The sequence below is a fragment of the Syngnathus typhle genome, linkage group LG22 (genome assembly GCF_033458585.1).
Source record: "Syngnathus typhle isolate RoL2023-S1 ecotype Sweden linkage group LG22, RoL_Styp_1.0, whole genome shotgun sequence".
In the NCBI taxonomy this organism is placed as follows: Eukaryota; Metazoa; Chordata; class Actinopteri; order Syngnathiformes; family Syngnathidae; genus Syngnathus; species Syngnathus typhle.
This window is the reverse complement of record NC_083759.1, coordinates 4739070-4766846: the sequence shown is the minus strand read 5'-3', so window position 1 is coordinate 4766846 and position 27777 is coordinate 4739070. Positions and strand designations below refer to the sequence as shown.

The following is a 27777-nucleotide window of genomic DNA, read 5'->3' as shown; positions in this document are numbered from 1 at the left end:
CCATGTGTATTGCGAGATTTGCTCAAGCGACTTCTCTGTTGAGCATTTGCGGAGTGGGGGGGGGGGGGGGGCATACTATAACGTATCGTACAGAGGGCTAAGTGAATCTCAGAAACAAGCTGTTGTTGTGGACATGCTTCCAGAAGGAACATTAAGTACTGGTTTATGTTCTGAAGTGAAGAGCAAAACATTCCATTTGCATTCTGTGATGAGATAAATTAGTCTGCAAAAAAAAAAACGGATTGATCACCGGTGTAATATCAAGTGAAATTTCCTGTGTTATTGTGAATTGTTTTGAAAGTGATTAGTCATATTTTATCTTGTCTCACATTTCCTATTTGTCTAAAAATAAAAAAAGATACCCTGACCTCAATCAACAATCAAGATTAGCAATCAAGCTAATGCTAATCTCTCTCTCTTTTTTATTTTTTATTTAGGCAATAAATTAGTAGCCCTATTTTGTCACAATGGGGAAGAAATGTAGAATGTCTTTTTCATAGATACATTTTTAAGAATTCATTTCACATTTGATTCAGGGGAAGCAAGAAACTGTCGGTGTGAGGTTAATATTATTTGTATAATTGGAAAAAGGCTTATATTTTTTTAATATGCTTTACAAATACATTCACACGAGTTTGCTACTCAAAAAGTGATTACTCCACATCGACAGTTCTACGCTTACGTTGGCAGGCACTCAGTCAGAGACTCAACTTCGGTAATTGTATCCACGTCTTTTCCATAATATCCTTTCGGAGAAAAAAAATGATTTTTTTGTCACCTCTCATTATCCTTGAGCTATAACAGGAAGCGTCCGCCTCTCAAAGTTAAACACAATGAAGATATAATTAACGACATTGCTAAACATATTCGTCCTACAATTCACCATGTCGAAATGACTTCTGTGAAAACGGTTATGGAAGGAAGTGGTGGCCTAATAATTTTGCGTGTTATTGTGTCACAGCAAAACCCAAATGAGCAACATTGATGGGAAGAGAGCATAACAGAGCTCATATAACATTATGTGCCAGAGGTAACTAATATGATTCTTAATAGGCTTCATTGAAACTTCTCTCGGCAGTACATTTGCTTTCCTAAATGTCCTTCATGAGTCAACTGCCATCTCCGTACACGGGCAGGCTGCATATGCTCTAATTATTGACTGTGCTCTGTTAACTGCTCCTCATAAAACACACAATCGTCATCTTTTGCTTACTATCACCGTCGATGAATTGATTTTTACGTCTTGTTGATATTTGACATCTTTCTGTTGTAGTGACGTGATGATGAGGTGGCATTGTTTTCCCTCAACCTTGATGCAGGGCTGGTGTCTAGGTTGGGGGTTTTATGGACACCCTAGAATATTTTTAGAGTTCCATTAGTTGCTCGATGAAGAAAATGATGGCGTAGGCACCGCTCGCTACGTCAGCACGGGCCATGCCGGATGTGGGTGTATATGTGTGTGTGTGTGTGTCTACCCGGTTTGTACGTTGGGGGAATCACCCCACTCGCACTATGATGATGTTTGAGGGGGAGGAGGTTTGGTGCTGAGCCGGGAGGGAAGGGGTGTGCCTTTATAAGAAGCCTCAGAGGAGGTATGTGTTCAGTTGTTGAAACCCTTAGCCCAAGGATACAAGCTGAGATTATAAACTCCCTTGTCGCCGCAGAAGAAGCACCCCGAGAAAATCTCGACGTCACAGATAAAGGTAGGGAACTTTATTTTTATTTTGTTTTGGGCAGGCTTTCTATGATGTCGACCCACTTGTGTGTCAAGACGGTATTTTAGAAAACACACTTTGAGATGAGAAAACAAAAAACTTTTCGTTTGCTGTCTTCTGGATGTATGTAATTGTGTGGACAATCAATCCCGGATTGTTTTTTGATTTCTGCTCCATTGGTGTAAAGATTGGTTATTTTGGATTTTGTCCTCAGATATTCTTCTGTATAAAACCCATCTGCACCTGGAGGCATTTCATCCTTTGTTGGGGAGTGTTCTTTTCATCACTATTTTCTTCGTCTCCCTGTTGCTCCTGCGGTACCATCTTCCCCCTCATCAGCATCCACACCACAACTGATTACTACTTAATTAACAAGATAGTACCACGCTGTGCTGAGACCACACTTAACAGCACTTTGTAACGAGTTGAGGCGTAGCTGACTTAAATCCGTCCGAAGTCAAAGTGAAGAATAAAATTGACCATTTTTTAGCTAGAATCTGTATGTTTGTAAGGACAGGCAGAAACCAAATTTAATTAATTGTAATAAATATGTTTTGACATTCATGACTGCATCAAAGTATTTCTCCATTCTGAAAAGTAGCTAATAGTGCCTCTGTTGGTTACACCCAAACAGCGCACTCTATTTAGCCTCATTGCGCCGTAATGAGATGAATAAACAATCAAGTCCACACTATCAACAGGATTCGTAATGAACAATTAATCCACAGTTTGATTATTTTGCTCATTCCTCCTAAGGAGTGATGAAATGCTGGTTATGCAAATACAAAATTACGCTTTCGAAACATTCCATCTGTTCGTACTTTCTTTATAAAGTCCTCAGAGTTATGTGTTTGCAATATGTAACGGGCATAGGGATTCATGAAGAAATGGCAATTATGATGATTAAAAAAAAAAAAGGATTTGCAGAAAGTTGATGTCTTTCATTAAATTCACTGAGATATATGCAATATGTGACAGAGGGATTGATGCTGAATATCTTGGCAACATTCATTCAGGAGATACTTTAACAATGACACACTTGACTAGTGACACACTGAAAGTAATTGAAGAATTCCAATTATGGTAATACAAAATTAGATTTGGAAATATTTCTCCAGTATGCAATTTAAGATGGACACTGGCTTAAGGGCGTGCGTAAGCAGCTTTGCTCGTTTTGACTGGTGGTTAAATATTGCATACAATATTAGACAACATAAGACAAAGGAAACCTTGAAAGAATTATGCAGGAGACTATCTTCATATAGGAAAGAAGCTCAGAAAAGGAATCAGTCAAATGCTGTTATTATGCTAAGCGCATGGCAATGATGATTTTAATGATAATGGTAATGAATGTGCATAATCTTGGACCATTATCAGTGAAGACGTTAGTCGCGCAGACGAGCGAGAAAATGGGTGGTTAATGTGCCATTCACAGATAAATGACTCTGCAGCATGGAATTGTTTCATGACGGATGAAGCATGTTTACAGGACATACTGTGTATGATCCGGATTTTTGGAGAGCTGTGAAATGGTGTAAAATTGTGTGGTGCTGGGCCTGTGCTGTGAAGGATCTTAATAGCTAAATTGTAGGAAAGTTGAATTCCAAGGCACAAAATATATTGTTAAAAAACCTTGGGACGAGAGATGTACTGTAAACACCCAAATTAATTAAAAGGGTTTTTTTTTCCATATAATTTTTCTGTGGATTCTTTCCACAATTTAAACTGAATATTCTACTTAGAATACATGTGCAGAATAAAATTACACATCAAAACCGGCATTTACAGCTTAAGTAAATCATTTTGTTTGCCTGTTTGAGCCTAAAATTGCCACTCTCTTTGGTGGATTTCTACTTATTTGAGCGTGTAATACAAAATTGTCTAGGGAAAAAGACAGCTCTAAATTTGCGGAACAACCTGGAATCTGAAATTTGATGTTACATGAGACATTCACACCACTCAGAAAATCTTGAAAGATTGGATTCTACTATCTCTAGCCAGGTCAGTATTGTAAATAATAATGTGTTCTCATTTGCCTTGCTAGGTTAAATAAAGGTTGATTTAAAAAAATCACAACATTTTTAAAAGTTTAACTTCCCAAGTGTGTTTTTGTCATTTTTTGCTGTTTATATAAAATTGTGACGACAACCATAGATCCAGATATAATTTAACGTAGGTAATTGGTACACTTGTTTCTGTCCTGGACAGAGGTGTTTAAATCAAGGTCCAGAAACAAAAACCCTTGCCACAGTTTTAGGTACCGGTACTTCCAATCAATCGAGCCGATTTCCCGAAAGCTAGCTCCTTTACCTGTTGGTTGATTAGAAGGACCTGTGGCTAAAGCTGTGGCATGGATTCTAATTTCAGGATCAGGATTCGACACCGTTGGTCCTGGGTGCTCTGTACAGTAAGACTTAATATAAAAGTAAAATAAGACTCAAGACCTTAAACACAAATGTCACCATGTCCATCATGTGTTGTATTTTTGTTGTTGTTGCTTTTTTTTAGTTTTTAAAATGATGACCTCTTTTTACAGTCCGAAGTGAATCAGAAATTAACTTGTCCTGTTGATAAATGATTCATGATGGAGACAGTTTGACTCAAACAAAACACATCATTTTAATGCTTTCCTAGGGGAAAACTACACATTCCCAATAAATTAAAAATTGATGAGCCTCATAAAGTGGGGAAAAAAATGTGCGACTTGCTGCCGGAAAAGTTTTACTACAGTACGAACCCATCGTCCCTACCCGTTTGCGAGACAATTTGCCAGTCCATTTTTTTTTTTCAGCCTCGTTCCTCACCATTGTAAAAGTCCCAAGTGGTCGATTGCTTTCTTCTGGCTGCATGTCCAATGGATTTGTGCAAGTGTCAAGACAGCTTAACAGCAAATGAATCAATGGTGAAACCATGTCAGCTGCAATACCATGTGTTTACAAAGTCACACTGCAGACATTGAAGTATCGTCACTGGCAAACCTGCTTGCCTCGCATCCCACTTGACAGAAGTCGGACATTATTTCAAACGGAATATAACCAATTGAATGTGACTAACGCGGAAATGGAATGTGACAACATTACATCGTTAAACTCACATCCCCCCGTTACCTCGCAGCATCTTCAACGCGATGGTATATCGAGCTAAATACAATGCGTCTGCTCTTTTGTTCTCTCTCCGTCATAGCATATTATTTTGAAGCCATTAACGCGGTGTCATGGGGGCTAAAGTGTTATTAGTGCGTGACTTCCACTGTGTCCCCCCAACTATAAAGGACATATTTGCTGCTGGAAACGAGATATCAAGCAGTTAATCAGCATGGTGGAAGCTATGCTCTCATTTAGGAGAATCGAGGGAAACATTACTAATGATATGCTCAATTGATCTAATAGGTGTGCCACGCACGAAACGAGTTGGAATATAAGAAATATTAGATCTCCACTTCAATTTAGTGTTGTTTTATCTTATTTGGATGGGAGGAGAAAAGCCGTGGTTTATTGAATTTCGGCTCAATTTGTTTTATCTGTTGGAGCACAGAAGATAAGATAGGTAAGAAGAAAAGGCAATGCAAGACAAGCAGTGTTGGGTGAGCCAATGCTGTGATCCTTACTGCAAATAGGGAATTTCATCTCCATTGCATGATCACAAATTTCTTAATAGGTGGCTATTAATAGTCTAATCATGACGCCGGCACCCTTTAACTCTTTATTTCTCGCCTGTCACGGTCGTCATCATTTGTTAGTTCTGCTTCTGAGTGGCAAAAAGATGACTTGAGCTCTTCAACAGGGCAGGTAATAAGTACAAATAATTGTGTCGGGCGCTGCAAATTGGATTTAGCGCATTCTCTCAGATTAAGCATTTCAGCATCCTTCCTGAGAGGAAGGTCAGTTACAAGTGCACCTTTTCCGCTACCGCACGCTGTTTATCTGGAGCCGCACAGGCTGGATTATAGTGCTAAGTGAGGTCATCCTGGAGTTTGGGCTTTTTATCTGTGTTTTTACAGGACCATGTTGTCTGTTTACTGATTGAGCGTTGTTGTGTTAAGGCTAAAACATCAGAATCATTTTAATGAGAAATACGACATTGGCGAATTTTTTTTCCTTTTTTTCGTCTGGCACTGTCAACACAACGTATACGTAGGACAGTCACCGTGTTCCTTGGTAAATTGTCGATCATTCTTTAAGAGCTTTGAGTACTTTGAAGGTCACAAAGCACCATAGCCGTTTATTTGTGATTTTGTTTCGAAGAAACTCACCGAGAAAACAAAAACATTCATTCATCAATTGATGGAGTGTGGCAAGTGTTCCATTTGTCCATTATTGAGCTTTTGTTTTTGTGTTTAACATGGCTCGCCACATTTGTTGAGGCGTTTGTTTATTGACGTACACGTTGCAATCCAGTTCTCAAAATCGCTCGACTGTGAAGCAGAGGCTAGCCACATGCAACATCGTGCAACCTGTATATAAATAAATCAGTCACAAAAATCTTCCTAAATGCAGGACACTCTTTTACAAATTAATTTTTTGTTCATAGATTAAATTAGCTCTTGAAAAGAGATCAGAAACATGCGGTTCTTTTATCTACGTAAAATACAACAATGACGATAAAATTGAATTATGCATTGAGATTTAATTCAGAGGTTATACAAAAAAATATGTGTGACTTTACCCAGTGGGAGTAGTGCCTTCAGGACAGCAATTTAAATTCTATACAAATCTGTTATAAAGCAATAATTGACCTGTCATGTGTCAGTAGGGTGAATTGATGTCTGAATCTTCACAGTGCAAACTCATGACAAACGCTTCAAATAGCAAGATTAAAAGGAGGTGAAGTGTTCTGTTGCAACGCCCCAACATTACAGAATAGACATTGGCCAGTTGCCCGGGTTTGCCCTTCTGTCAAATCTTTAAACGAGACGGCTTCTCTTCACTTGAGCCACCTTGGCGCCTAATCACACCTTTTTCACAAATCTTTTTACAAACACTCAAAATTCATTCATGTGAAAAATTTGAGGGGGGGGTGAAAAATCCCAAATGATCCGAAGATAATGCTGGTTACACTTTTTGCTAATGCTATTTTATGCTAATATTGCAGCTCTGCTTACCTTTTGCTGTGGCTGAAAGTGTCTCTTTGACCAAGTCTTTTCCAGAGAATAACTCGGTGCGGAGGTTGTTATCATATAAATGAACCCCACTGTTACATGCAGTCAAGTGCAAAACGGCTCGCCCACCAACACTTTTGCACAAATAGGCCGATAAAGGATTTATTAGTTGTTTGATTTTGCACTCAAGGTGGGCAGGCACTTTGGAGACCCACCTAAAATATTTGTAAGAAAAATAAGGACATTTTTTATTACTTTAAGAGTCAAACAGAAAATCCGGCACCCAATCTAGGATTACTCGGGATGGATGGAAATAAAATTCTCAAAATGAAAAGACAGCATAAAATCGAACTCCAACTCAGCACAAGCTTGTAAGTGGGACCATAATGGAAAAAGATGAAGCGACAAGTCACGACCATGGCTTTCCAGATGATAGCCCTGGAGACTCTCATCGACCCTATGTGTCAAAAATGGCTCTAGATATTTTACAGAAAATGCTCAAGTAGATATGGTGTGATCAGATGATAAACTGGTGCGATCAATTTTTCTTTTGAGGACAATGTTTTGTACCCCACAGAGGTAATTGAGCGATTTGGCTCCGCGGGACATCTCTCCTTTGGTTTGCCCACTAATTTCCATTACTTTTTTTTTTATACTCTATCTACAACTTGATGTCATTCGGTTGAGGGTGTGTGTTGTGTGGTTTTTTTTTTTTTTTACATTATTAGGACTTAATACAGATGTAAATTTACCATAAGGAAAACAAATGTAATTTGCCGTTTTATATAAATATGAGATGAGGGGTGGTACTTACGTTTTTTTACTTCATTCTTTTATTTATTTTTTAGCAGTACTTGTGGATGTTCTGATTTTTTTCTACTCAAAACCAAAATGGATCTGAATCAGAGTGGAGAAAATGGAAAAAGTGTCCTGCACTGAAAAAAATGTTTGTTAAATTCACTGAATTTTATTTCTCAAGTAGTTGCACGAAATATCCCAAATTTTTTTTAGTAGACCATTCGACTACTTAATCAATATTCTAATCACAATCTTTGTCTTTCCCAAACTTTACTGGCGTACTTTCTTGGATTAATGCATTTTGATCAAGCGGCCACAAAATATACGGTAATAAAACACTAATGAATCTCCTCGGGTTATAAGGAATTAATCGACTAACATTTACGACCCTAAGGGATGTAATTTCCCGTCCTAAAAAGTAACCGTATCTCCTAGAAATAACCGGGAACCTTCACAATATGTCAATGGAGGTGAGCGATCCTGCTCATTAATTCATAGGTAGAGGAATAGAGAAAGGTAGAAATGGTGCAACATGAGCGTCTAAGTGGATGCAAACGAGAGAGCAACAAGGTAACAAAGAAAAAGACACAGCGAGACCTCTCGGTTATCTGCGCATTAGCAGACTCCTTTGTGCCTTTCAGTTGCGTGCCGGCGACTAATGGACGAGATAGAGTGAGTCACGGCACCGAGCTTTTTCTTCTCGGCCCCCTTTTTCCCCCCCCATCATTAATATCACTTTGCACACCTTCCATCCAATTGGCGCCCTTCATCATCCCAGCTGCCGATGCTAATTTTCAATCATTATTAGCTTTACTAATAACAGCTCTGGTATTGTTGAAAAGTCCCACATCCCATTAGGCTCCCTTTTAAAGAAGTGGTTGGACCAGACTTTGTTCTTGTGTATATTTAGTCTCAAATAAGGCCTGTGCTCGGGAAATTCAGAGTGAAAGCACCACACTAGTGGTCCTTGTATGAATGGCCTGAGTGATTCCTGTTTTCAAAGGTAAAAAAAAAATTTCAGGGTCTTCGTTAACACTAATGGAAGCAAAAAACAAGCGCGGTTGTTGTGGTTTGCTGTTTCGATTCTGGCTAAAAGCATTAAGGTGATGATGGAAGGACAATTTTGGAGAGCTGAAGGACGTCTGCCTCTTTGCTCTGGTCCATTTTCATTGTTTTTTTATTTTATTTCCGTGCCTTCCTTGATTTAGAAGGAAAAGCTTGCTTTATTAGTGACTCTTGATCTTTTTTTTTTTTTTTTCAAATGCAGCTATGCCAGTAATGAGCTCCTGGGTTCTTGGCAAAACACAGTGTCATATTTTTCCGGCTTTTAGGTGCACTTAAAAAATATTTAATTTTCTCCAAAGTTGACAGTGCTCCTTATAATCAGGCGCGTCTTATGTATGGATGTCGAATTAAAGTTGAATATAGTTGGACTCATTTGCTGTTTGTAGTATTTATGTACATATGTATGTGTGTGTGTGTGTGTGTGTGTATATATATATATATATATATATATATATATATATATATATATATATATATATATATATATATATATATATATATATATATATATATATATATATATATATATATATATATATATATATATATATATATATACATATATATATATATATATATATACATACATAAGCACACACACACATACATGCACATAGAGCAGAAGAAAAAAAAATTGTGGTTTGATGTCTCAAAGTGTCAGCCCAACAATGGGCAAATAAATCAAATTGAAGTATGTACTCTCCAGATATAGGAAATGCTTGAAGGTATGGAAAAGCTGTCACAGTTGTCAAAATGGCCTCAGCACACCAACAATTGAGCAAAGAGTTTTCTGATATCAGGCCCTTAAGGTTACATCTACAGAAATGCTATTATGCTGTAATTTTGCTACAAAATGGCTTTTTTGTGAAAGAACAAATGTGAAAACTTGTCATCTAAACATTTATGCCTTTAATATAAATGGGCATGGAGCGCTGAGGAGTTGCACAGCAAGTATCTTGGAAATGACACACCATTTTGGATGGTAGGAAAATGTCTTGTGAAAACAATCATGGTAACCCAAGCGAGTTCAAGAGGTCAAATTGGATCCTGCAAATAACACAATGCTGTAAATAATTTCAATGTACCACAATTCCCAAGGCCAAGCAACTCACTGACTGATTTGATGACAATCAGATTATCTCTGGAGTTACTGATCATGTAAAAGCGCTCAAGTGGCACACTCTGCTTCCATTTTTGATTGTAGAGCTTCCAACCCCCAATGCTTGTCACATCGACAAATGAGACCAACCCACTTAAGTCATTATGTGTTTCTGATAATTTTCTATGGTCTCAAAACATGTAAGTTACTCCAATTTGTTCATAAATGTGATTACCCCACACTGAAAATATAGTTGACAATGAAATTAAACTGCAAAAGAAAATAATATGGGCATATTAATATGAAATGTAAAATCGCAGACATTTATTTGAAATACAAATAATTCTTGCGATACATTGAAAACGAGAACACCGAAGACACACTACACGGCTTTGTTTATTGACAAAAAACACATTTCAACTCGGCACCAGCATGAATACGCAGTTGGGTCACCGATTTGCTCATTAACTTGATCAGAGTGGACCACTTAAGGGAGAACACAACAGTATAAAATGGACTTAGTCAGCAAGCAGGTGGTGACCATTCCAAACATTTCAGTAAGGCAAACAAACATCCCCCTGATGATTTCCCATGAAGCCTTGCACGTGTATTCCTAAATGGACCAGTGCTATTCACAGCTTCTTTTACATGCTATTGACTATGTGTAATGTGACTACATGGGAAATGGTCACAGTGAGCTACTCTTTGCTATTTTATTTTTTATTTTTTTTAATATACACTCCAGTGAATCCATCAATATTCCGCCCACTCAGGTGCTTGTAAAAGATTTTCACTCACTCACTCTAAATATGATACATTGAGGGCAATAACATTGAGTCATCGCTTGCGCACTTCTCGATGGAAGCGTGGAACTGTCAGTTTGGAGTAAACATTTTTCACTGGAAAACAGTTAGTAAGATAATAACAAAGTACGTTCAAACAAGTTTGTCAATCAAAGGTTTTACTCCACATTGGTAGTTCCATACTTCCGTAATAATAATAATAATATAAATAAATAAAATGTTTTACTCCTCATTGGTAGTTTCGCTGCTCCCATACTTTTCTGTCTTTTCAAGAATTTTTAAGACAAGTAGGAACTTAAGTACACTGCACCCCATGTTGTAAATTCATTTTTAATCAGTAAATGTAATTATCATTCATAACTGATTGAATGCCCAAAATTAATAACACAACAAACACAAAAGAATTGTTCAACAAATTTCTTTTGAATGAGTCTATATAGAGCACAGGTGTCAAACTCAAGGCCCGGGGGCCAGATACGGCCCGCCACATCATTTTATGTGGCCCGCAAAGACAAATTGTACATCAAATGTGTCATTACTAAAATTGCAAATTGTCTTCACTTTTAATCATATCTTTTTTTTTTTTTTTTAAATATTCAACCAGTTTTTACTCGTCTGATTTGAGTTATTTATCAGTTTGTTTTGTAGCTTTAACTGTATATAATATGAGGTGCTCATACATTTATTTGGGTTGACAGTCATAATGGCCCTCCGAAAGAAGCTATAACGACAATGCGGCCTGCGAAAAAAATGAGTTTGACACCCCTTATATAGAGGAATTAAATGTATTTTTCTTCAGGAGTGTTTAACTGCTGAACATATAGCATCTGTTTGTTTAAAAAAATGCTAGCAGGCATCATATAGTGAAAAACTACCATGTTTGCAGACTGAAACACCCAAAGCTCAACATTTACTGCGCATAGCAGGCACATGTGGGTTATCTTATTTGTGATCCATAAACCAACAAGCCAGGCAGCTGTGTATGAGCAAAAGCAATTTACAATGATCAGAGTGGTTGTTTTTTTCCCCTCTGTAACCTGTTATATTAGAAGATATGGGGGCCACCCACATGATAGATGGGGTCCTGGAGAGGCAGCATTGCATAGTGACCAGTGTTACCATTCTTTCATATTCTCAGGAGTGCATTTGCCATTTTGGTATAGACCTTGCACAAATACCTTTTGATTTCTGTGAAGAAGAATAAACATTACTATATGCTATACCACTTATCCTAATAAAGGCTTCAGAGCTTAGGAGTGATGCGTATAAACTTTCAAATTTTTATACGGTTGTCTTCAAATTTCTTTAGAGGTTTTTTTTTCTTCAGTTATTTGGTTTTTTTCGTCCACTTTTCTGCTGCATGAATTTAAATGTCCTGCATACTTCAATTCAAGCATGTTGCTTCATATGTTTTTTCATTCATTGCCTCTGGCCGCATCCTCCAATTAATTCCTGGTGTTTGGCATGACATTCTCTCTCCACCAACGCTAAGTCCGGGAAAAAAAAATGAAGCTAATAATTCCTTGAAACAGGACCTGATGCAATCCTGTGTAACTGCTTTCTTTCCTTTAGGCTGACCTTATCCAGCTATTGTTGGCCTTTCTTCTTGACTCCTCTGCTTTTTGGGCTCCTGTTTGTTCCTGCCTTGTCTGGATTGTGCAGAGCCATGAAGATTTCTCTGTGGTGCCTGCTGGTTCTACTTCCATGTTTCTTCACCCCTGGACACAGTGACTGCCAGGGGGAGTGCGTGGCCTGTGGTCTCCTCTTGCAGCAGCAACAGCAAGACAATTTTGACATCATGGTATGTGTGTGTTCTTCTTTTTTTTTCTTTAAAAAAAAAAAAATCTGAATTAATCATGGGGAACTTGCAGCAGATGATGCAAACAGCTGTACAGGAAAGATAGTAAAACTGCCTAATGCTGGAGTAGCCACTTCTAAATGGACAATCTTTGAACCAAACCTCCATCATCGGGTTCGAATTGGAAGTGTGACGTGACGTATGTGTTTAAAGTGAGTTGCGGTGAAGGCCCAGTTAAGCAGACTGCAGCCCGCTATCCATCTTACGGTTCAAAGACCCCGTCCGTGCATATAATCGACATAACAAAAACTCAAGATAGCGTTTTTAGTTGAAGGCGCCATGTCACAATTATGCAATTATTCAGTGAGGCATGTTTGAAGTTTCCCACAATTATCGAAGAAGGAACGATTTGTTGATGTGGAAACCGACGTGCGAGCAGACCCGAGTAGAGACGAGTCGGTACCGTGAGGTGACTACGGATGATTAGTTAACAGACCACGTGCTCATTTCTCATATCAATGTCTCCGCATGGTCCTGTGCGCTTGTGTTGGTTTTTGCCCCCCCCCCCATGAATCTGTGTATCCTGATATCACAAAACCGCCGTCAGTCTCGCTCACATCTGGAGTGGGGAACAAAGACCGGCTCAGGGGATTCCATCTTTGGCTCAAAGCGAAGACGACGAACACAATGAGGAACTGATAAAAAGTGTCAGTCAGCGGTGTAAGCCCAGCCCGATGAGACTAAGCAGCAGTCAATTACATAGTTCTATTACATCTTCCATAAAGGCCCCAGCTGTCTTCCTCAGCATCATTATTGACTAAATTAGCCATCCAGCCACAATTGAAGGTTGCCCACCGGCTGTTTTGACTCAGTGGCGTTTCTTTCACTCCGGCTGTTTGGAAATGAGATTGTGCGCAGGGCTACTTTTGGTTGAGTTCAAGGTGGAATTGCATTTAGTCTGCGTGAAGCACAGCTGTGCCGAAATCCACTCTCAGCGTGCCCGTGGACTCGTTAAAGGATTTGCTATTACGCAACTAAATTGCTTTGCTATTAAAAGGCAGTATTATCAACATGCATTAAGTATCACAGCAGTTTCTTCATACCAAAATTCTATATTTTTAATCCTTTATTGCCCTAGGAACTATATTTGGTGGCCTCGGCTGATGTTGAAAATGCACCCAGCGTTGCAATGTAAGACTAGGGATTTGATCTACTCAATCAGAGACACAGAATAATGATAATAATGAAACATAACGACAATATAATGGCACATTATTAAAAGCCGTAAGCCTTAACTTGTATTTTTGAGGGTTATCTTTCCACAGACACTGTTGAGTGCAAAATACAGAGCCTGGGTTAGCTAAAGGCATCTATGATATACAATTTATAGAAAAAGAACGGCACCATCATAACCCTTTGAGTGCAGCCGCATCGAAGGAGGCTGCCTGTCACAATGCGGAGGCACAACGCTAGCTGCCTCACCTCACGCTTTGTACAATCAGCAAAGCTAATGACATAAAACTCTTAGAACGCATTTACCTGACGATACGAAATCAGAATGCATATATCATCTGTCATTGTACATTTTCTCAATAGATGCTTCTTTTATTTGTGCTCTGTGCTTTTTTGTAAGGGATTTGCGCAATCTGAGGGGAGGCAGATAACTGACTGCCTCGCTTTGTGTCTCGCCGCTGTCTTTAAACAGAAAATATGGCAACTGTAGTAGTCAAGTTGTGTACATCATTGTATTCAATAAGAAAATCAATATAAAACACAGACCAGAGAACTAAAATTTCATATAATTTTTTTTCTGCCCTATAGTAACACATTTTGGGCAACTGGAAAATCCAAGACATACTATGGAAACAACTTGGAACAGTCTCAGAGTAGTTATTAATCATAATCAAAATCATCTTCACTGACCATATACCGTATTTTCCGGACTATAAGGCGCACCTAAAAACCTAAAATCTTCTCAAAAGCCGACAGTGCGCCTTATAGTCCAGTGCGCCTTATATATGGACTAAATTCCTAAATTCAAACTGGCCCGAAGCATTGTGTCATGAAATCAATCATAAGTGGCCCGCTGAAGACTATGAATCATGAATCAAAAAGACTATGGATCATTATTTTGTGATTATAAAGTCATTTGTTGCATCTGAAGTTGAAATAAAAAAGATAAAATGTAGAATGATTTGATTTGGATTCAAAATCTGACATGATGCATTAATGGTGCGCCTTATAGTCCGGTGCGCCTTATACAAGGATTAAGTTTTAAAATGGGCCATTCATTGAAGGTGCGCCTTATAGTCCGGTGCGCCTTATAGTCCAGAAAATACGGTATGTTAAAAACACAGAAGAAATTTGTCTTTGGTTTGACCCACTACAAGAAAACGAACATTTCAGATATAACATTAATACAGAGTGACATTAAGCAATGTAAGGATCATATCATTAGTGCAATGGCACTGAACAGTGACAGCTGTGCAAATTAAATTGGTTACTTTCCCCATTAAGCCTTCATGCTATAGAGAGCAAATCACGCTTTTAAAATCAAATCGTGAAGGACGTCCTTAACCTGTTGTTTTTTTTTTTTTTCCATCCTCCGGTCCTCACAAGACAATGAAAATATGACCAATACACACGTTGCCTCTCAGTCATAAACTCCTTTAGATTGTTTCATTGATCTGACGTGGAGAATCCCCTGGTGCGTTCATTTCATTTAGGACGGATAATTAATTTCCGTTGATAGATTCACGGCGGAACTCCCTCCGCGCTCATCTCCTTTGATGTCTGCAGGTTTCCGATAACAATTCATTTAATTTAAGCAAGATTTGATAAGCATGGACTTGGCTTCTCACATCAAACTGACATTTTCAAGTCAGGTGGCTGTGGAATGAAAAATGTCGTGCACAGAATCACACAGCCAAAGTTCTCTCTAAAAACTTGACTTTGAAAACATCATATATCATTCCTAAAATATTTCCTCAGGTTGAAGCGCCTATCCGAAAAAAAAAAAGACATAAGAAATAATTGGTATTTTTGGTAAATTTGCTTCTGTCAATCATTCTACTGAAGTAGACGTCACATTTATCACATGATGGACGTGTTCAATTAGTTCATGACTTTTCCTATGATGTGAACGCTGCATGAAGGAGAGCCCCATTAACTTCCTGACAAGTTGGCCACCCAGATCAAGTCTGTCTCAGTTTGGGCTACAGGAGAAGTTTTCCACCTTAAATGATGAATTGACTGAATTTCCAGAAACACCTGATCAGTAATGTTAGCACTGATGCTAATGCTAATACAACACGAGTTGTGTCCTGGTTCGTGTGTGTCAGGAGCAAAAATCACATTACCTGGGGAAAGCTTGTATTCTAATTGGCTATTATTATTTTTTTACATTGATGTGCATGACCCTAATGAGGTGCTGAAGAAAATGGATGGATCCCATTTTACCCTCCATGTCAAATCGTATCTGCATATCCTTCTCTCTGCAGGTGTGCTTGTTAGAGTGCAAGGGTCAGGTCTCCTCTTCGCTCACCTGGGAAATGTGCGAGCGCACCCTGAGGCTCGCCATCTATCCTCCGTTTGCTCAGGAAGGCGCCCTTCTCAAAAGCACTGCGGGAGGGCTGCAGATGACCTCTCTGGATCTGACCTCTGATAGTAAACTGCAATCAGCGGCCGCACAACCTTTCCAAGAAGAGGATGAGGATCTGGTTGAGGCCCCCTTCGAGCAGCGCCGTGTCCATTATGACTCATCGCTGCTCGAATCCTCGGAGGCGGGGGAGGACGTGCAGAGTCTGGCTCTCCATCTGGATGAAGGAGACAGCGAGCAGAGGGAAGATGGGAACGTCAGCGAGGTGGATGAAAGCTCAGAGGCCGTTAGCTTATCCAAACGCTTTGGCGGCTTTCAGCGGGGCCGCCAAAGTTACAGGAAGTTGATTGGCTCCCCTGCGAGACACTTACAGAAGCGCTATGGAGGCTTCATAGGCGTCCGCAAATCTGCCCGAAAATGGAACAGTCAGAAACGGGTCAACCAACTGCTCAGGCAGTACCTCGGCATGAGGAGCAGCCGCAGCGGCCGCTTCAATTTCTCCCCGGTAACAAGAGCCTGGAGGCAAAACAAACTGTAAACGTGTTGCCCAAAATCCTGCTATCCACATACCTCAACCAATCATCTTTTCAACAGTCTGAACTGTGACTTCCTCCATTGTCGTCGGCTCTTTGTGTCCAACAAGTAAAACAAGGAATGCTATGACCATGATCAATATTTATCATGCCGTCCTGTGAAATAAAAGAATTTAGAGAAGTGCAATTGAATATATTTTTGTGTGTCGGTGCAACCAGAGACAGGCCAAATGAGATTGGAAAAACAAGGTGTGACTTTTGACTGCACTTTCTTGAAAAGTCATTTGCACTTTAGCTTGGAAAGCTTGACAGCCCAGCCAGCTCTCGTTAGTTGTGTTGAATCCATTGAGATGTCTCGACTTGGAAGTTTAAAATTCTGGTGGTTCTCTTGGACTTCATGCTATTCCCAAACTACTGACGAGTGGAGTCAGTAATTCACAAGTGTCAAACTTGATTTTAGCAAGAGCCACGTAATTAAAGTTCCCCTCGGGGGGTCGGTTCTAACCATGAAACCACATCAATGTATAATTGCTAGGGATGTAATATTAAATATATATATATAAAAAATCACAGTCCGGTCTGGAGTGTAAGCCCGCCTTGATTTTAAGATCACAGTTCGGTTCACATTCGGTACAGTAAAGAAACAAAATGCATAAATTTCATGAAAACAGATGCAAATTTTGTGACATTTAAAATACATTTAAAATAATTTGGGATGTAAACAGGGGCAGCTAACAATTTGAACAGTGTGAGTTAGAATCACCAAATAGTTATTGCAATTATTAAATTGCTTTTAACGTTTGTACCGGTAACCCTAGTAATGGCACCATTACATATTTGTATATTTTATGGTAAGCTTTTATGTGCCCTCACAAAATTACATTAATGTTATATGCTAATTGGACTTGCACAGATTATACAATTGATTTTTCCCCCTTTCTGACAACTCACCAAACTGCATCTATCAGTCCAAAAAAAAAAAGCTTTATGGTGCTCTGACGCAATGACAGATGAAATAATACTGCCCTCTAGTGTCTGAGAAAGATACATGCTAGCAACAACATGCAATAATGTGGATTTATTTTATTTTATTTTTTTAAAACAACCTCGGAGAAATTAGAACCACAAACTACTGACTCAGAATTCTCTTATTTGTGTAATTAGATCCAAATTACTTCGTTATCTCCTGAAACAAAATGACCCTCTTATGTTTTCAGCTATTGAATTTGGCTTAACTGCTAGTAATTGCCAAATTCCCACTCTGTAGTATTACCAAAATGAAATCACAGGTTTAACTTATGTGGAACATTGAAGAGAGAAGAGAATCGTTTGTATTGAGGTCAATGGAGCTAGAAATGGCCTCGGCCTGTCATTGGGTGTGTGGCACACCGTGGAAAGGCAAAAGAGTTTTAAATGACACTATCTTAATGTATCGTTTAAGAGCAGAGGGGGGAAATTAACAGTGCGTGTCAGCCATGGTCACTATTGTACAAAGTGGGGGGAAAAAAAGTTTATTTCCCTTCACTCGCAGCCACATTCATTGTTTTACATCTTTATAGTGTATTTTGAGATGTAATGATGTCTGTACAGTGTGTGTGTGTGTCTGTATGTGTGTAGAGCGTGTTTGAGAAACGTTGCACCTGCATGTGTGTATGTTTCTCTGCAGCCGCATCACATAATGACATTTGTGGATACGATGTAAATTTCAACAATTTTTAACATTTAAATCATTGTTGTAAGGTCATATAAAAATGTGTATAGAAAATAAATTAGGATAAAGCGGTTTAGAAAATGGATGGATGGTTTAGTTATTTCTTTTGTGGATTGTCATGCAGAAAAGAAAACAATGTCTCAAATTCTCAGTGTTTTTATTTATTTATTTGTGTGACAACATACTGCATTTCCTTTTTTCTTTCCTTATTTCCCTGTTATTGCTTTTACAAACTCTCATGATCACTCCAAACAACCATCAACAATGGTTATTTCCCCACATATGGGCAGGAAGAGAATCCAAATTTTCATGGACTCAATCTGCTTAAGTGAAACCAAATATTTTGTAGCTTATTCCTGTGATCTTAGAATCCACCAAAGTGCTATAAACATGGAGAGGGGGGCGGTCTTGAACGCATTTTAGCCTAACATTAAAAAAGGTACAAAATACTCGTACGTAGCTCAAAGCACACATTATACTGTAATATACATCATAAACCACTGGAAGAGAATTGGATTAAACAAACAAGCAATCTAAGCAGTCTAATACTGTACAGTAGGGTCACAAGGGTTGTAATTATATGACCTTTGGATAAAATAGGAGAGTAGTGCAGGGCGAGTACGTCACATGAACCACACCAGTCAACAGTTAGCACCTTAGCAGACCGACAGGTAAAAACATACTTCATTACCCAAGGGGAACAATAAACAGACAAATAATAAAAGGCCGGAGAAATCGCAATCCTTAATCGAGACCCTGATGAAATCAGAATTGTTGCGGTCGTCATTAATTTCCCAAGAAGCTCCTCTTCTGTAATTTATTTGTGGAATTCAACTTATAATGAACCGTCTGGTGTGATCTTCTGAAAAAAGATTGTATTTACAAAAACAACCACATCAACAAAACAAAAAGATATAAAAGTAAAGTAACAAACATTTTCTCAATGGCTGTTATATACACTATATCCTCTTTTATGATAAAATTGTATTTTATCACCCATCCATCCATCCATTCATCCACCCAGTCATTCATTCATTGTGCTGTTTAGTCAGGGAAACGCTGGCAGGCTTTTTTCCAGCGGCAGGCGGTGCACCACTGGTCCTTTCGCTCCACTCCGTATACCTTACGACATTTCTTGGCCTCCCCGCGACTTTTCCTGTTAATGAAACAAGAGCGTTCATATAAAAATCATCATGCGAGTCTAATGGAAAATAGAAAGTAAGATTAAAATGAAAGAAAGTAACGGAAGATTAAAGTTGTACCTCGACTTAATTGCTTCTGCGATCGGGTTGGTAAGTAAATTAAACGAATGGAAAATCAAAATAGACCGATATCAAACAACCTGCACCAATTTGATGCATTTCTTACATAGAATAGAAAAATCTGTCCATAAACACTAAAAGTAATATGATACTTTGGTCTATTGATTTTCACATCTGGTCTAATGAGGGAATATAATATCACATTTAAAAGCAAGCGCTGTGGTAAAAAGTCATTTACGTGCATTTGTGTATTTTTATTTATATAGAGTTGTAGTTATATCTGCTGTTTAAAAAAAAAAAAACATTTAACAAGGCTCCATTAAAAGGGTTGAGGCGTGTTTATAAAAGCAATAACTGCCTAGCAAAAATGGGAATTTTAAATAGTTTATAAAATCAGATGTGCTGTAGGCTATTTGCAGTTTGAAGAGCACATCTCAAATTCAAGACGCATCGATCGTCCTCCGGTGTGATGGCCATTTCATAAACTAAAAAAAGCTTAATACATACCTTGTGGCTACCAAAAAGAAAATGGCTATTGACTTTTTTCGAGAGTCTATGTATGTTGTCATTTGGCGTGAGATGTGTTTGGACAGCGTAAGTATCGTTTCATTTTAAATGGCAGGCGAGATATGTCGATGGAGCAGTGGCGGACGTTAACAGAGATATGCCGTGTCTCACCTGAAGGAGCAGTGAGTGCGCGAGGGCGACGCGCTGATTGTCTGGAGCCTGTTCTGTTGCAGCCATTGCTCCCCGACGCTGACAGACCGACAGCGAGGTTTCGCCATCTAGAGAAGACGGAAAACAGAAGCAATCTTTAATAGATAATGAGGCAAGACCCTAGACTGTGTCTGTTGCATTTTTCAGTAGGCAAAAAAGAAACCCCACATTCGAGCAACTACCGTATTTTCCGGACTATAAGGCGCACCTTCAATGGATGGCCCATTTTAAAACTTTGTCCATATATAAGGCACACCGGACTCATGTCAGATTTTTAATCCAAATCAAATCATTCTCCATTTTACCTTTTTTATTTCAACTTCAGACGCAACAAATTACTTTATAATCACAAAATAATGATCCATAGTCTTTTTGATTCATGATTCATAGTCTTCACCGGGCCACTTATGATTGATTGCATGACACAATGCTTTGGGCCAGTTTAAATTTAGAATTTGGTCCATATATAAACCGCACTGTCGGCTTTTGAGAAAATTTAAGTTATTAGGTGCGCCTTATAGTCCGGAAAATACGCTAATACAGATTATCTGTTTTCAACTGTGGGTCATCTACAAACCAGAAAAACTACATTACTGTCTTTCATTGTCTTTAGAAATAGAAAGGAAAGTTCCAAGACCCACCTGAGTGTTATGGTTGCCCGCGGCAACGGTGGGTGTGGTCAAAGTGAGGCATCCTGGACTTCTTGGGGCCACAGGTGCCTGAAAAGAGTTTTTGTTTGATAAACATAATCTGTAGTTTCAGTTATTTTTTTAAAAAAAGCATTTTTGCTTATATTTTATTGCAATAACAAACTTTTATTTATTGCATCCGTTTTCACTAAGTATAATGTCAGCCGGGATCGGCCTCAGCTCACTTGCATAAATTGTATTGTTGTGTCCTCCAAACTGACCTGATAAAGATGCTCTGAGTGGATCTGCCAGAAACTGCTGGGGGCTGACTGACTGAGCGGACTGGGCCTGCTCGTGCTCAAGCCAGAGCTGGAGTTGGACCTTGGCCTGTGTCCGGGAGGGATCTGAACTGCCAAACCAGTTGGTGAGCTGCATGAGACCCAGCTGAGAGGCGATGCTTGGCCCAGAGCCTGCTGGGCAGGAACTAGTGCAGTGCTGGTGTCCGCCGGCTCACAGGATATCTTAGTGTAGTAGAAATCCTCTTCTCTCTGCGACTGATCTGACCCACTACTATCAGGAAAAAAATGTTATGTTAGCCAAAAAAAGAAAAAAAATCACCATTGTGGCCCAGATATCAAATCTCAAAGAGTTTCATCAGGTTGAATGACTAAGTCTTCCACCATTTAAAATTTTTATTCCCTCTTGTTTTTTTAATGCTGTGTTCCAGCTCAGAAATAATCTTAAGAGCTCAACTGTTTTTTTATTAGTCTACGGTTGTGAGTTTGCCAAAGAAAGCAAATAGAGAATAAAAAGAAATAAATCAATGTCCTAATAAAAACAACGGCTGTACAGCATCCTTCATACGGGAGAAAAAAAACAACATTATCCATCTTAAAACTAAAAAGAAAACCAATTGTGTAACTTGAAATACTTTGAGGGGAAAACCAGACAGTTTCATACATAATGTATTAAACCAGAAAAGAAACAAAGTTACCCCAAATGCAGCACTCGGATGTGTCTTTTTATTCCGACGGAAGACGTTAGCACCTTGCCACAATTGGGCCACAGACACTTGTAGAAGCCTTTAAAAGAGTTCTGGAACAGAAAGCATGGAAATATAAATTAAGTAAAGGTACAGGATAGCATCATATACTAATTGAGATAGTGCTGCTTCACAACCTTTGGCTTTTTGGCATTAAGCTCCTCCCCCTGATCCAGCTCCATGTTCAAGCCCTCATCTGGGCTGCTATCCATCTCCGGGACGGATGGTGAAGGGGACGGGCTCACATTGCCGTGATCCCAACTCCAGTAGCCGCTGCTGCCGCTGTCTGAAAGCTCGCCGCCACCGCATTCCATGTCAACTGACGATGAGGGGCCAACTAGAAGAGGAAAAATTCACAATTTACCGTATTTTCCGCACTATAAGGCGCACCGGATTATAAAGCGCACCTTCAATGAATGGCCCATCTTAAATCTTTGTTCATATATAAATCCATATATTTGGACACACCTGCTGTAGTGGCTCAATATTGGTCCATATATAATCGGCTTTTGAAAAAATTGGAGGTTTTTAGGTGCGCCTTAGTGCGGAAAATACGGTAATATGGATGTAGAATATATCCCCCATGTTAAATTTGCGCTTGTGGAAATGCTCTTTCTTCTCTGCCCATCCTACAGAGAACAGCAGGTGTCCCACATGGGTGCCAAGGTTCTGATGTTCTTCTTTGTCCAAACAGATTATATTTTTCTCTCTTTGGTCCCACTCTGTTCTTTCATTTATTATTTATTTACCACATAGCCAACATCTATTTTTATTCTACTTTAAAAATATTTAAAGGGGAGGTTTTTTTTCTCTCCAATATGTTCTATGCAGCTCTACTCCACAGTAAACGTTGGATTATGATTTTTATTAGATTTGTGGAATATAAATTAATTTTTGCCGTTATTGATCATTGCCTGAGCCCTGAGCGACTGTGATGTCATTTAAATTGACACCAAATGGCAAAATGGCCGCCCCTGCAATGGTTAAAAACAGGTGGATTTTGCTGTTTAATTGATTATCCACAGATTTAATCAGAACGCCATGTTTAAGCTAGTGGGGCCGCACTGAGGATATTATTAAAAATAATCTTTTAGAGTTGACTTCCCCTTTGAACAGGGTCATAAACCTACACTGAAATAATTTGATACAAATGTGGCAATAATTCAGCACAAAGTGAGTTAGTTAAACGCTCGAGCTAGCAGTAAGTAGCTGACTTTATATAGTCTATAAAACCATGCAAATTAGCTATTGTTCCACTCCAGATTTTTTTTATGTACATTATTAAAAGTAATGTCAACGTTGCCCAATTTGCGTGTTCTCAATGCATCCATCTTGCTTCCAAAACCAGCAAGTCAAGAATAAATTCCTCACCAATGAGCACAAGCGTAATAGAAAATGGATCAATGGATATAAATGTCCAACTTTGAAAAGTGACACAGACCTGTTCCAGTTTCTGTCTGTGTAGGACTCTGGACCACAGGGTTGCAAGACAGACTGGTCAGGACCATGGCCGCCATGATCTCATCCATCTCCACTGACTCTGGGCTACGGAAACTGGAGACAATAGACAGAGCTTAGGTTGCAGTCTGACTCTCACTCATTCTTAGTGCAACGTATCTCTCACCTGTATGCAGGCTCTCTAGCTGATACCACGAGTGGGTCCATTGCAGGGGCCCTTGTTTGCAGGGGACCGGGCCCGATGCTCCAGCCTCTCTCCAGCTCATTCTGCAGTTGAACCGTCTTATTCTCATTTCTGCCCACAAATGGATCCTGGATGCAGTTCTGTGTAAAAATCTTCATAGGAGGTTCAAAGGTTAAATTCCAGATGAGCTATTGTTTTAATATTGATTCACTTCATAGATGCCAGCAGCGAAGCAAATTATTAAACTCGTCTAGTAGCTGAGCCTTACACCGGTTATTTCAGTTAAGCTGATTACATAAACGTCAGAAGTGGAGTTTTGCTATAGCCACAAATAAAGCCGTTGAGAAAATATTTCCTGTCCATCTGTGGTGTCCTGCCTGCGGACAATATGGCTTACAATGGAGGCAGTATGAAAAGGGCAATGAGTGCCAACCTCTAACAGAAGACCTAGAAAGGATGATCCCATTTGTGTGGGATCACTTCCGTTCTGTACAAGAGGAATCATAACTGCCAATATAATGTCGTGAAGGCAATAAACTGAGAAAATTATTTCTTGCACACTCTAATGAAAGCCAACACGATTGCAGGTTGTTGTTTTTTTTGTGCTTCTCATAAGTGCAGTTAAACACTCTGGAAAACTACAACCACAAAACGGCTCTGCATTGAAAAATATATACCAAATGTTAATTGCTATACAAAAAAAAAGTCACAAAATTTGGAGCTACTCTGTTCTTTTCAATGGACATAAAATAGTTTCAATATAATTCGTATCAGGGAAATACCCTTGCCTCAGTATTTCCAAAATTAAATTTTTATTTCTAAATTATTTTTGATTATTATTATTATTTTGCTCAGAGATATATTTTCAAAAATAGTCTGAAGTGCTTTAGTTGGTTATTTAAATCTATACTTGATGGATGACTAGGCACCCCAAAGACTAATTTATTTGCATACAAGCAATAAAAAACTCATTTACCCATAATGTGTCCCATTTAACATTTTTTGTCATTAACTGAAATGGAAAACTGATCTCAATCTGTCTCCTCACCACAGTGCTGTGCTGCATTTCAGGTCTACCGGCGGCTTGCGAGTCCCGCAGTCCCGCTGGTGACCCGCCTGGCTCGGATTGGGCTCTGTCCTTGGATCTCATAGCTGCCATGGTGCTGCTGCTGTGCAGTGTGGGGACTCAGCAGTCAAGCACAAACCTCCCTGTGGGTAACAGAAAGCATGAGATAAGATGCAACTAAAATATTTAAAATATCAAAATAAATAGATTTTTTTTTTCAGTTAATCTAATTACTTTGATTACTGACCACCTAAACATCCCTAAGTAGATTTCTTGAGGTTTTAAGACGCAAGGGTCAAACTGACCCCAAAGAATGATTTACACAGAAGATTGAAAATATCTCATCATGTTAATTTAATGTCTGCACTGATGTCCCCGATTAATTTTGTAAAGCTCATTAACTATGAAGCCAAACAATTATGGCAATCATTTATTTATAGGCGTTAACGCTCCTGTCATGTTTGTTTCTCAACAAAGGAGTCAGCGTCAGAAAACCCTCAAACATTATTTGTACCTTATGATTAACTCCATTATAAACAATTTAAATCAATATTTAGCTTCAATCAAAATGATTCAAAGCTGATTTACCATTTAAAAGATGGACATTAAAATTGTTTTCATGTACAAAATATCTTAATGAATGATTACATAGATTAAGCCAAGCAGACCAAGTTGCATACCTGAGAATTACTTTAAAAAAGCCTTTATTATACATAAATATATGTAAATATGTATACATGAGCGCTTGACTCCTGTATTATTTGTGTATGTGTGTGTAGTACACACAAAATGAAGATTTGAGAACTACATTCCTCAATTGCGAACGCAATTTGCCGCTTTGAATGGCCTTTTATCTAAATTAGCACACGAGTCGCTTGCTCGGGTGCTGATGGAACAATAAATTCACATCGATATTAAAAGAACGCTAAGTGAGATGTGTGTAATCATTAAGCAAAGTGACTTGCACCACATGCTTTGAACATTAATACTGTACTTGTACAGTTTTTGTTTTATATGACTTATTGTCTGGGTTTTTCCTTTTTTTTTTTTAATCCATACGGCTGTTAAGAATGCTCAAATGTAACTTATCTGAAGTGTATAGTTATTGTAGGTTTTATCATAGCAACAGGCTTGGATTTATTGAATTGATATTATCTCTTATAGTTGCTACGTCAAAGAAAATTTGTGTCGTGCCATATTTCACAATTCAGCGGTCGACTCAAATTCCGCTGCAAGCAACAAAATGCAGTAACGTAAAAAATAATGAGAAATTCATGTGTAGAATTTATGGTGTGCTCTTTCTGGCTGAGTTTATATTCACAAATGTTTTGTAATAAAACATTGGTGGAAATACGGGCCTCATTGTCCTCAAAAACCCTCTGCAATGAATATGATTTTATTGGAATGATCTAATAAATATTGTATTAAGTTTGCTCTGCTGAAGTTTATTGACCTAAACAATTGGCTGCAATGGCCTTGTGAGATTTTCCAAAGCAGTCGTTCCATCAAAATTTTAACTTTATTGCAGGAATCTGAAGAAAACCACTATTCAGATGTCATGGTCAAATGGAATAGCTTTGGGTAGTTCTTTCTCCAAATACGTGACAGACAGCATGATGAGTTTATGTCATCTGATGATTCATTATGAGCTACCAGTGCAAGGGTAAAATGTAGCTAATGGTGCATTTACTAAAGTAGGAATAATCCATGGTAAATAAGAGCCTTTTAAAAACAGTGATTTTCTTTTCTGTTTTGAATGGGTTGTTTTAACAATACGAGGGCTCAAATGCTTAATCTCTTTATTTTTATCAAATGTGCCACGTGACTAGTGGTGGTTGTTTACATTTACAAAGTACTTTTTTTTTCCCAGCCGCATTTTTTTTTCCATAGAACATGCTTCATCCCTCTATGATGCTATTACATAATCATGCTCCAAATCAACAAGAAACAATAAACAACGTGTATTTTAATTAATTTCTGACCAAGTTAATATTAATTTGTATGCCTGTTATTTTGAGCTCAACATGAAAATCAATAAAGTGGCCGTAATCTGCAGTGCACCGTTTTATTATGCATTGCATGCAACTAATAGTCTCAAAGGAATTCTATGAGAAAAAAGCTAATATGGTTAGACTACGTCATAGATCATGTTTCATCATCACTTGTCGATTCTATGAGTTTGTAATAAATTGTGACTCGAAAATCTACTGAATAACACGGGGAGATGTTACGCCTGTCGTTTACTTTCTACCTTCCAGGTCGAATTTCCCACCCTCTGTGAGGTCTTGAATGCAGCGTTAAACCCGAACCTGCCAAGCCGTTCCACCAATCACATTCGAGTTTGTGTAGTAAACAAGTGCCATAAATATGGGCGGGCGCCTCCGCTGATTGGCTGGCAGCTCCTTTTTCGGCACACACCCCCTTTCTGACAACGTGTTCGGACACGAGTTTCGCCGGGAGGCGCTGTGTCGGACGACGGGGTAATGCCGAAAATAAATGTTTTTTCACGCTAACACACTCACAAAACGGGACGCATCCCATCAGATCACCAGGGTGGCAAATAAAGCATGAATAAAATGACAAAGCAAACGACAGGGTGTCAATATTTTGACCGGAATGGGGTCAACGTCATCAGCCAAAAGCACGGTTAGGTTGATCAAATGGGGCTGGAATTATAAATACGCAAGAAATGAGTTCAAAGAAAATGCACAAATATTCTGATCGAAAAACATGCATGTTTGTTGACATTCTGCGGCACCTTCGTCGCAGTTGCAAAAATTGGATCTTAATGTCGAATGCAAGTTCAACTATCTGCAACCCTCCTTGTTTACATCGGTTGTTTTCTCGAGTCGACGCCTAATCGATGACTATACAATATTTAGCATTAGGCTAAGCAAAGTTGCCCTACATGACTGATCTCCGCCGGGCGACGCAACCCCAACCCCCTCTCCGTCCACGCACTGCTTCAGCAAAACAATATTTGCATGCACTGCGTTCAGTCAACCGTATGCAGTGGGGAAAAGAAACATTCTTGTACTTACGCGCTCGAACCGGACAGTAAAACCGTCCCTTTGTTGCTGAAGCGGCGATCGTCGCCTGTCCCACCGCTCGCCGGCCGTCAGAGTGCCGGGAGAAGGAAAGGAAGAAGGGGGTTGGTCTGTCGTGGTACGTGCGTCTACGTGTGTCTGATTGCTGGAGCAA

The 27777-nt window shown here is 38.9% G+C and overlaps 2 protein-coding genes across 4 annotated transcripts; one reads left to right on the top strand and one right to left on the bottom strand.

Moving 5' to 3' along the window:
- The first annotated feature begins 142 nt into the window (after window positions 1–142).
- pnocb (prepronociceptin b) lies at window positions 143–18370 on the top strand. 2 transcript variants are annotated; one of them, XM_061270331.1, is made up of 4 exons: window positions 143–1703; window positions 1930–2032; window positions 12151–12379; window positions 15877–18370. In XM_061270331.1, the coding sequence occupies exons 1-4, from the start codon at window positions 1595–1597 to the stop codon at window positions 16510–16512; spliced, it is 1077 nt and encodes a 358-aa protein (XP_061126315.1). In that variant the 5' UTR covers window positions 143–1594; the 3' UTR covers window positions 16513–18370. The 2 variants fall into 2 exon arrangements, with proteins under 2 accessions (XP_061126315.1, XP_061126316.1); XM_061270332.1 differs by lacking the exon at window positions 1930–2032 and having other exon boundaries at window positions 1615–1703; window positions 12241–12379.
- On the bottom strand, window positions 18359–27777 carry znf395b (zinc finger protein 395b). Of its 2 annotated transcripts, none has more exons than XM_061270318.1 (10): window positions 27618–27777; window positions 24559–24719; window positions 23493–23662; window positions 23310–23422; window positions 22006–22205; window positions 21821–21921; window positions 21108–21396; window positions 20839–20916; window positions 20159–20265; window positions 18359–19374 (listed from the first exon to the last, which is right to left on the bottom strand). In XM_061270318.1, the coding sequence occupies exons 2-10, from the start codon at window positions 24667–24669 to the stop codon at window positions 19263–19265; spliced, it is 1281 nt and encodes a 426-aa protein (XP_061126302.1). In that variant the 5' UTR covers window positions 24670–24719; window positions 27618–27777; the 3' UTR covers window positions 18359–19262. The 2 variants fall into 2 exon arrangements, with proteins under 2 accessions (XP_061126302.1, XP_061126303.1); XM_061270319.1 differs by having other exon boundaries at window positions 21108–21393.

What these genes read in the sequence shown, in the direction of transcription:
- znf395b (XM_061270318.1), bottom strand. Translation starts at nt 24,669, where the DNA reads ATGGCAGCTATGAGATCCAAGGACAGAGCCCAATCCGAGCCAGGCGGG. An exon ending in ATCCGAGTGCTGCATTTGGG is followed by an intron (nt 21,397 to 21,820) that starts GTAACTTTGTTT and finishes TTTTCCTGATAG; the next exon opens with TAGTGGGTCAGATCAGTCGC. An exon ending in CGGGCAACCATAACACTCAG is followed by an intron (nt 20,266 to 20,838) that starts GTGGGTCTTGGA and finishes CGTCTTCTCTAG; the next exon opens with ATGGCGAAACCTCGCTGTCG.
- pnocb (XM_061270331.1), top strand. Translation starts at nt 1,595, where the DNA reads ATGTGTTCAGTTGTTGAAACCCTTAGCCCAAGGATACAAGCTGAGATT. An exon ending in TCTCGACGTCACAGATAAAG is followed by an intron (nt 1,704 to 1,929) that starts GTAGGGAACTTT and finishes TTTTGTCCTCAG; the next exon opens with ATATTCTTCTGTATAAAACC. An exon ending in GTCTCCCTGTTGCTCCTGCG is followed by an intron (nt 2,033 to 12,150) that starts GTACCATCTTCC and finishes TCTTTCCTTTAG; the next exon opens with GCTGACCTTATCCAGCTATT.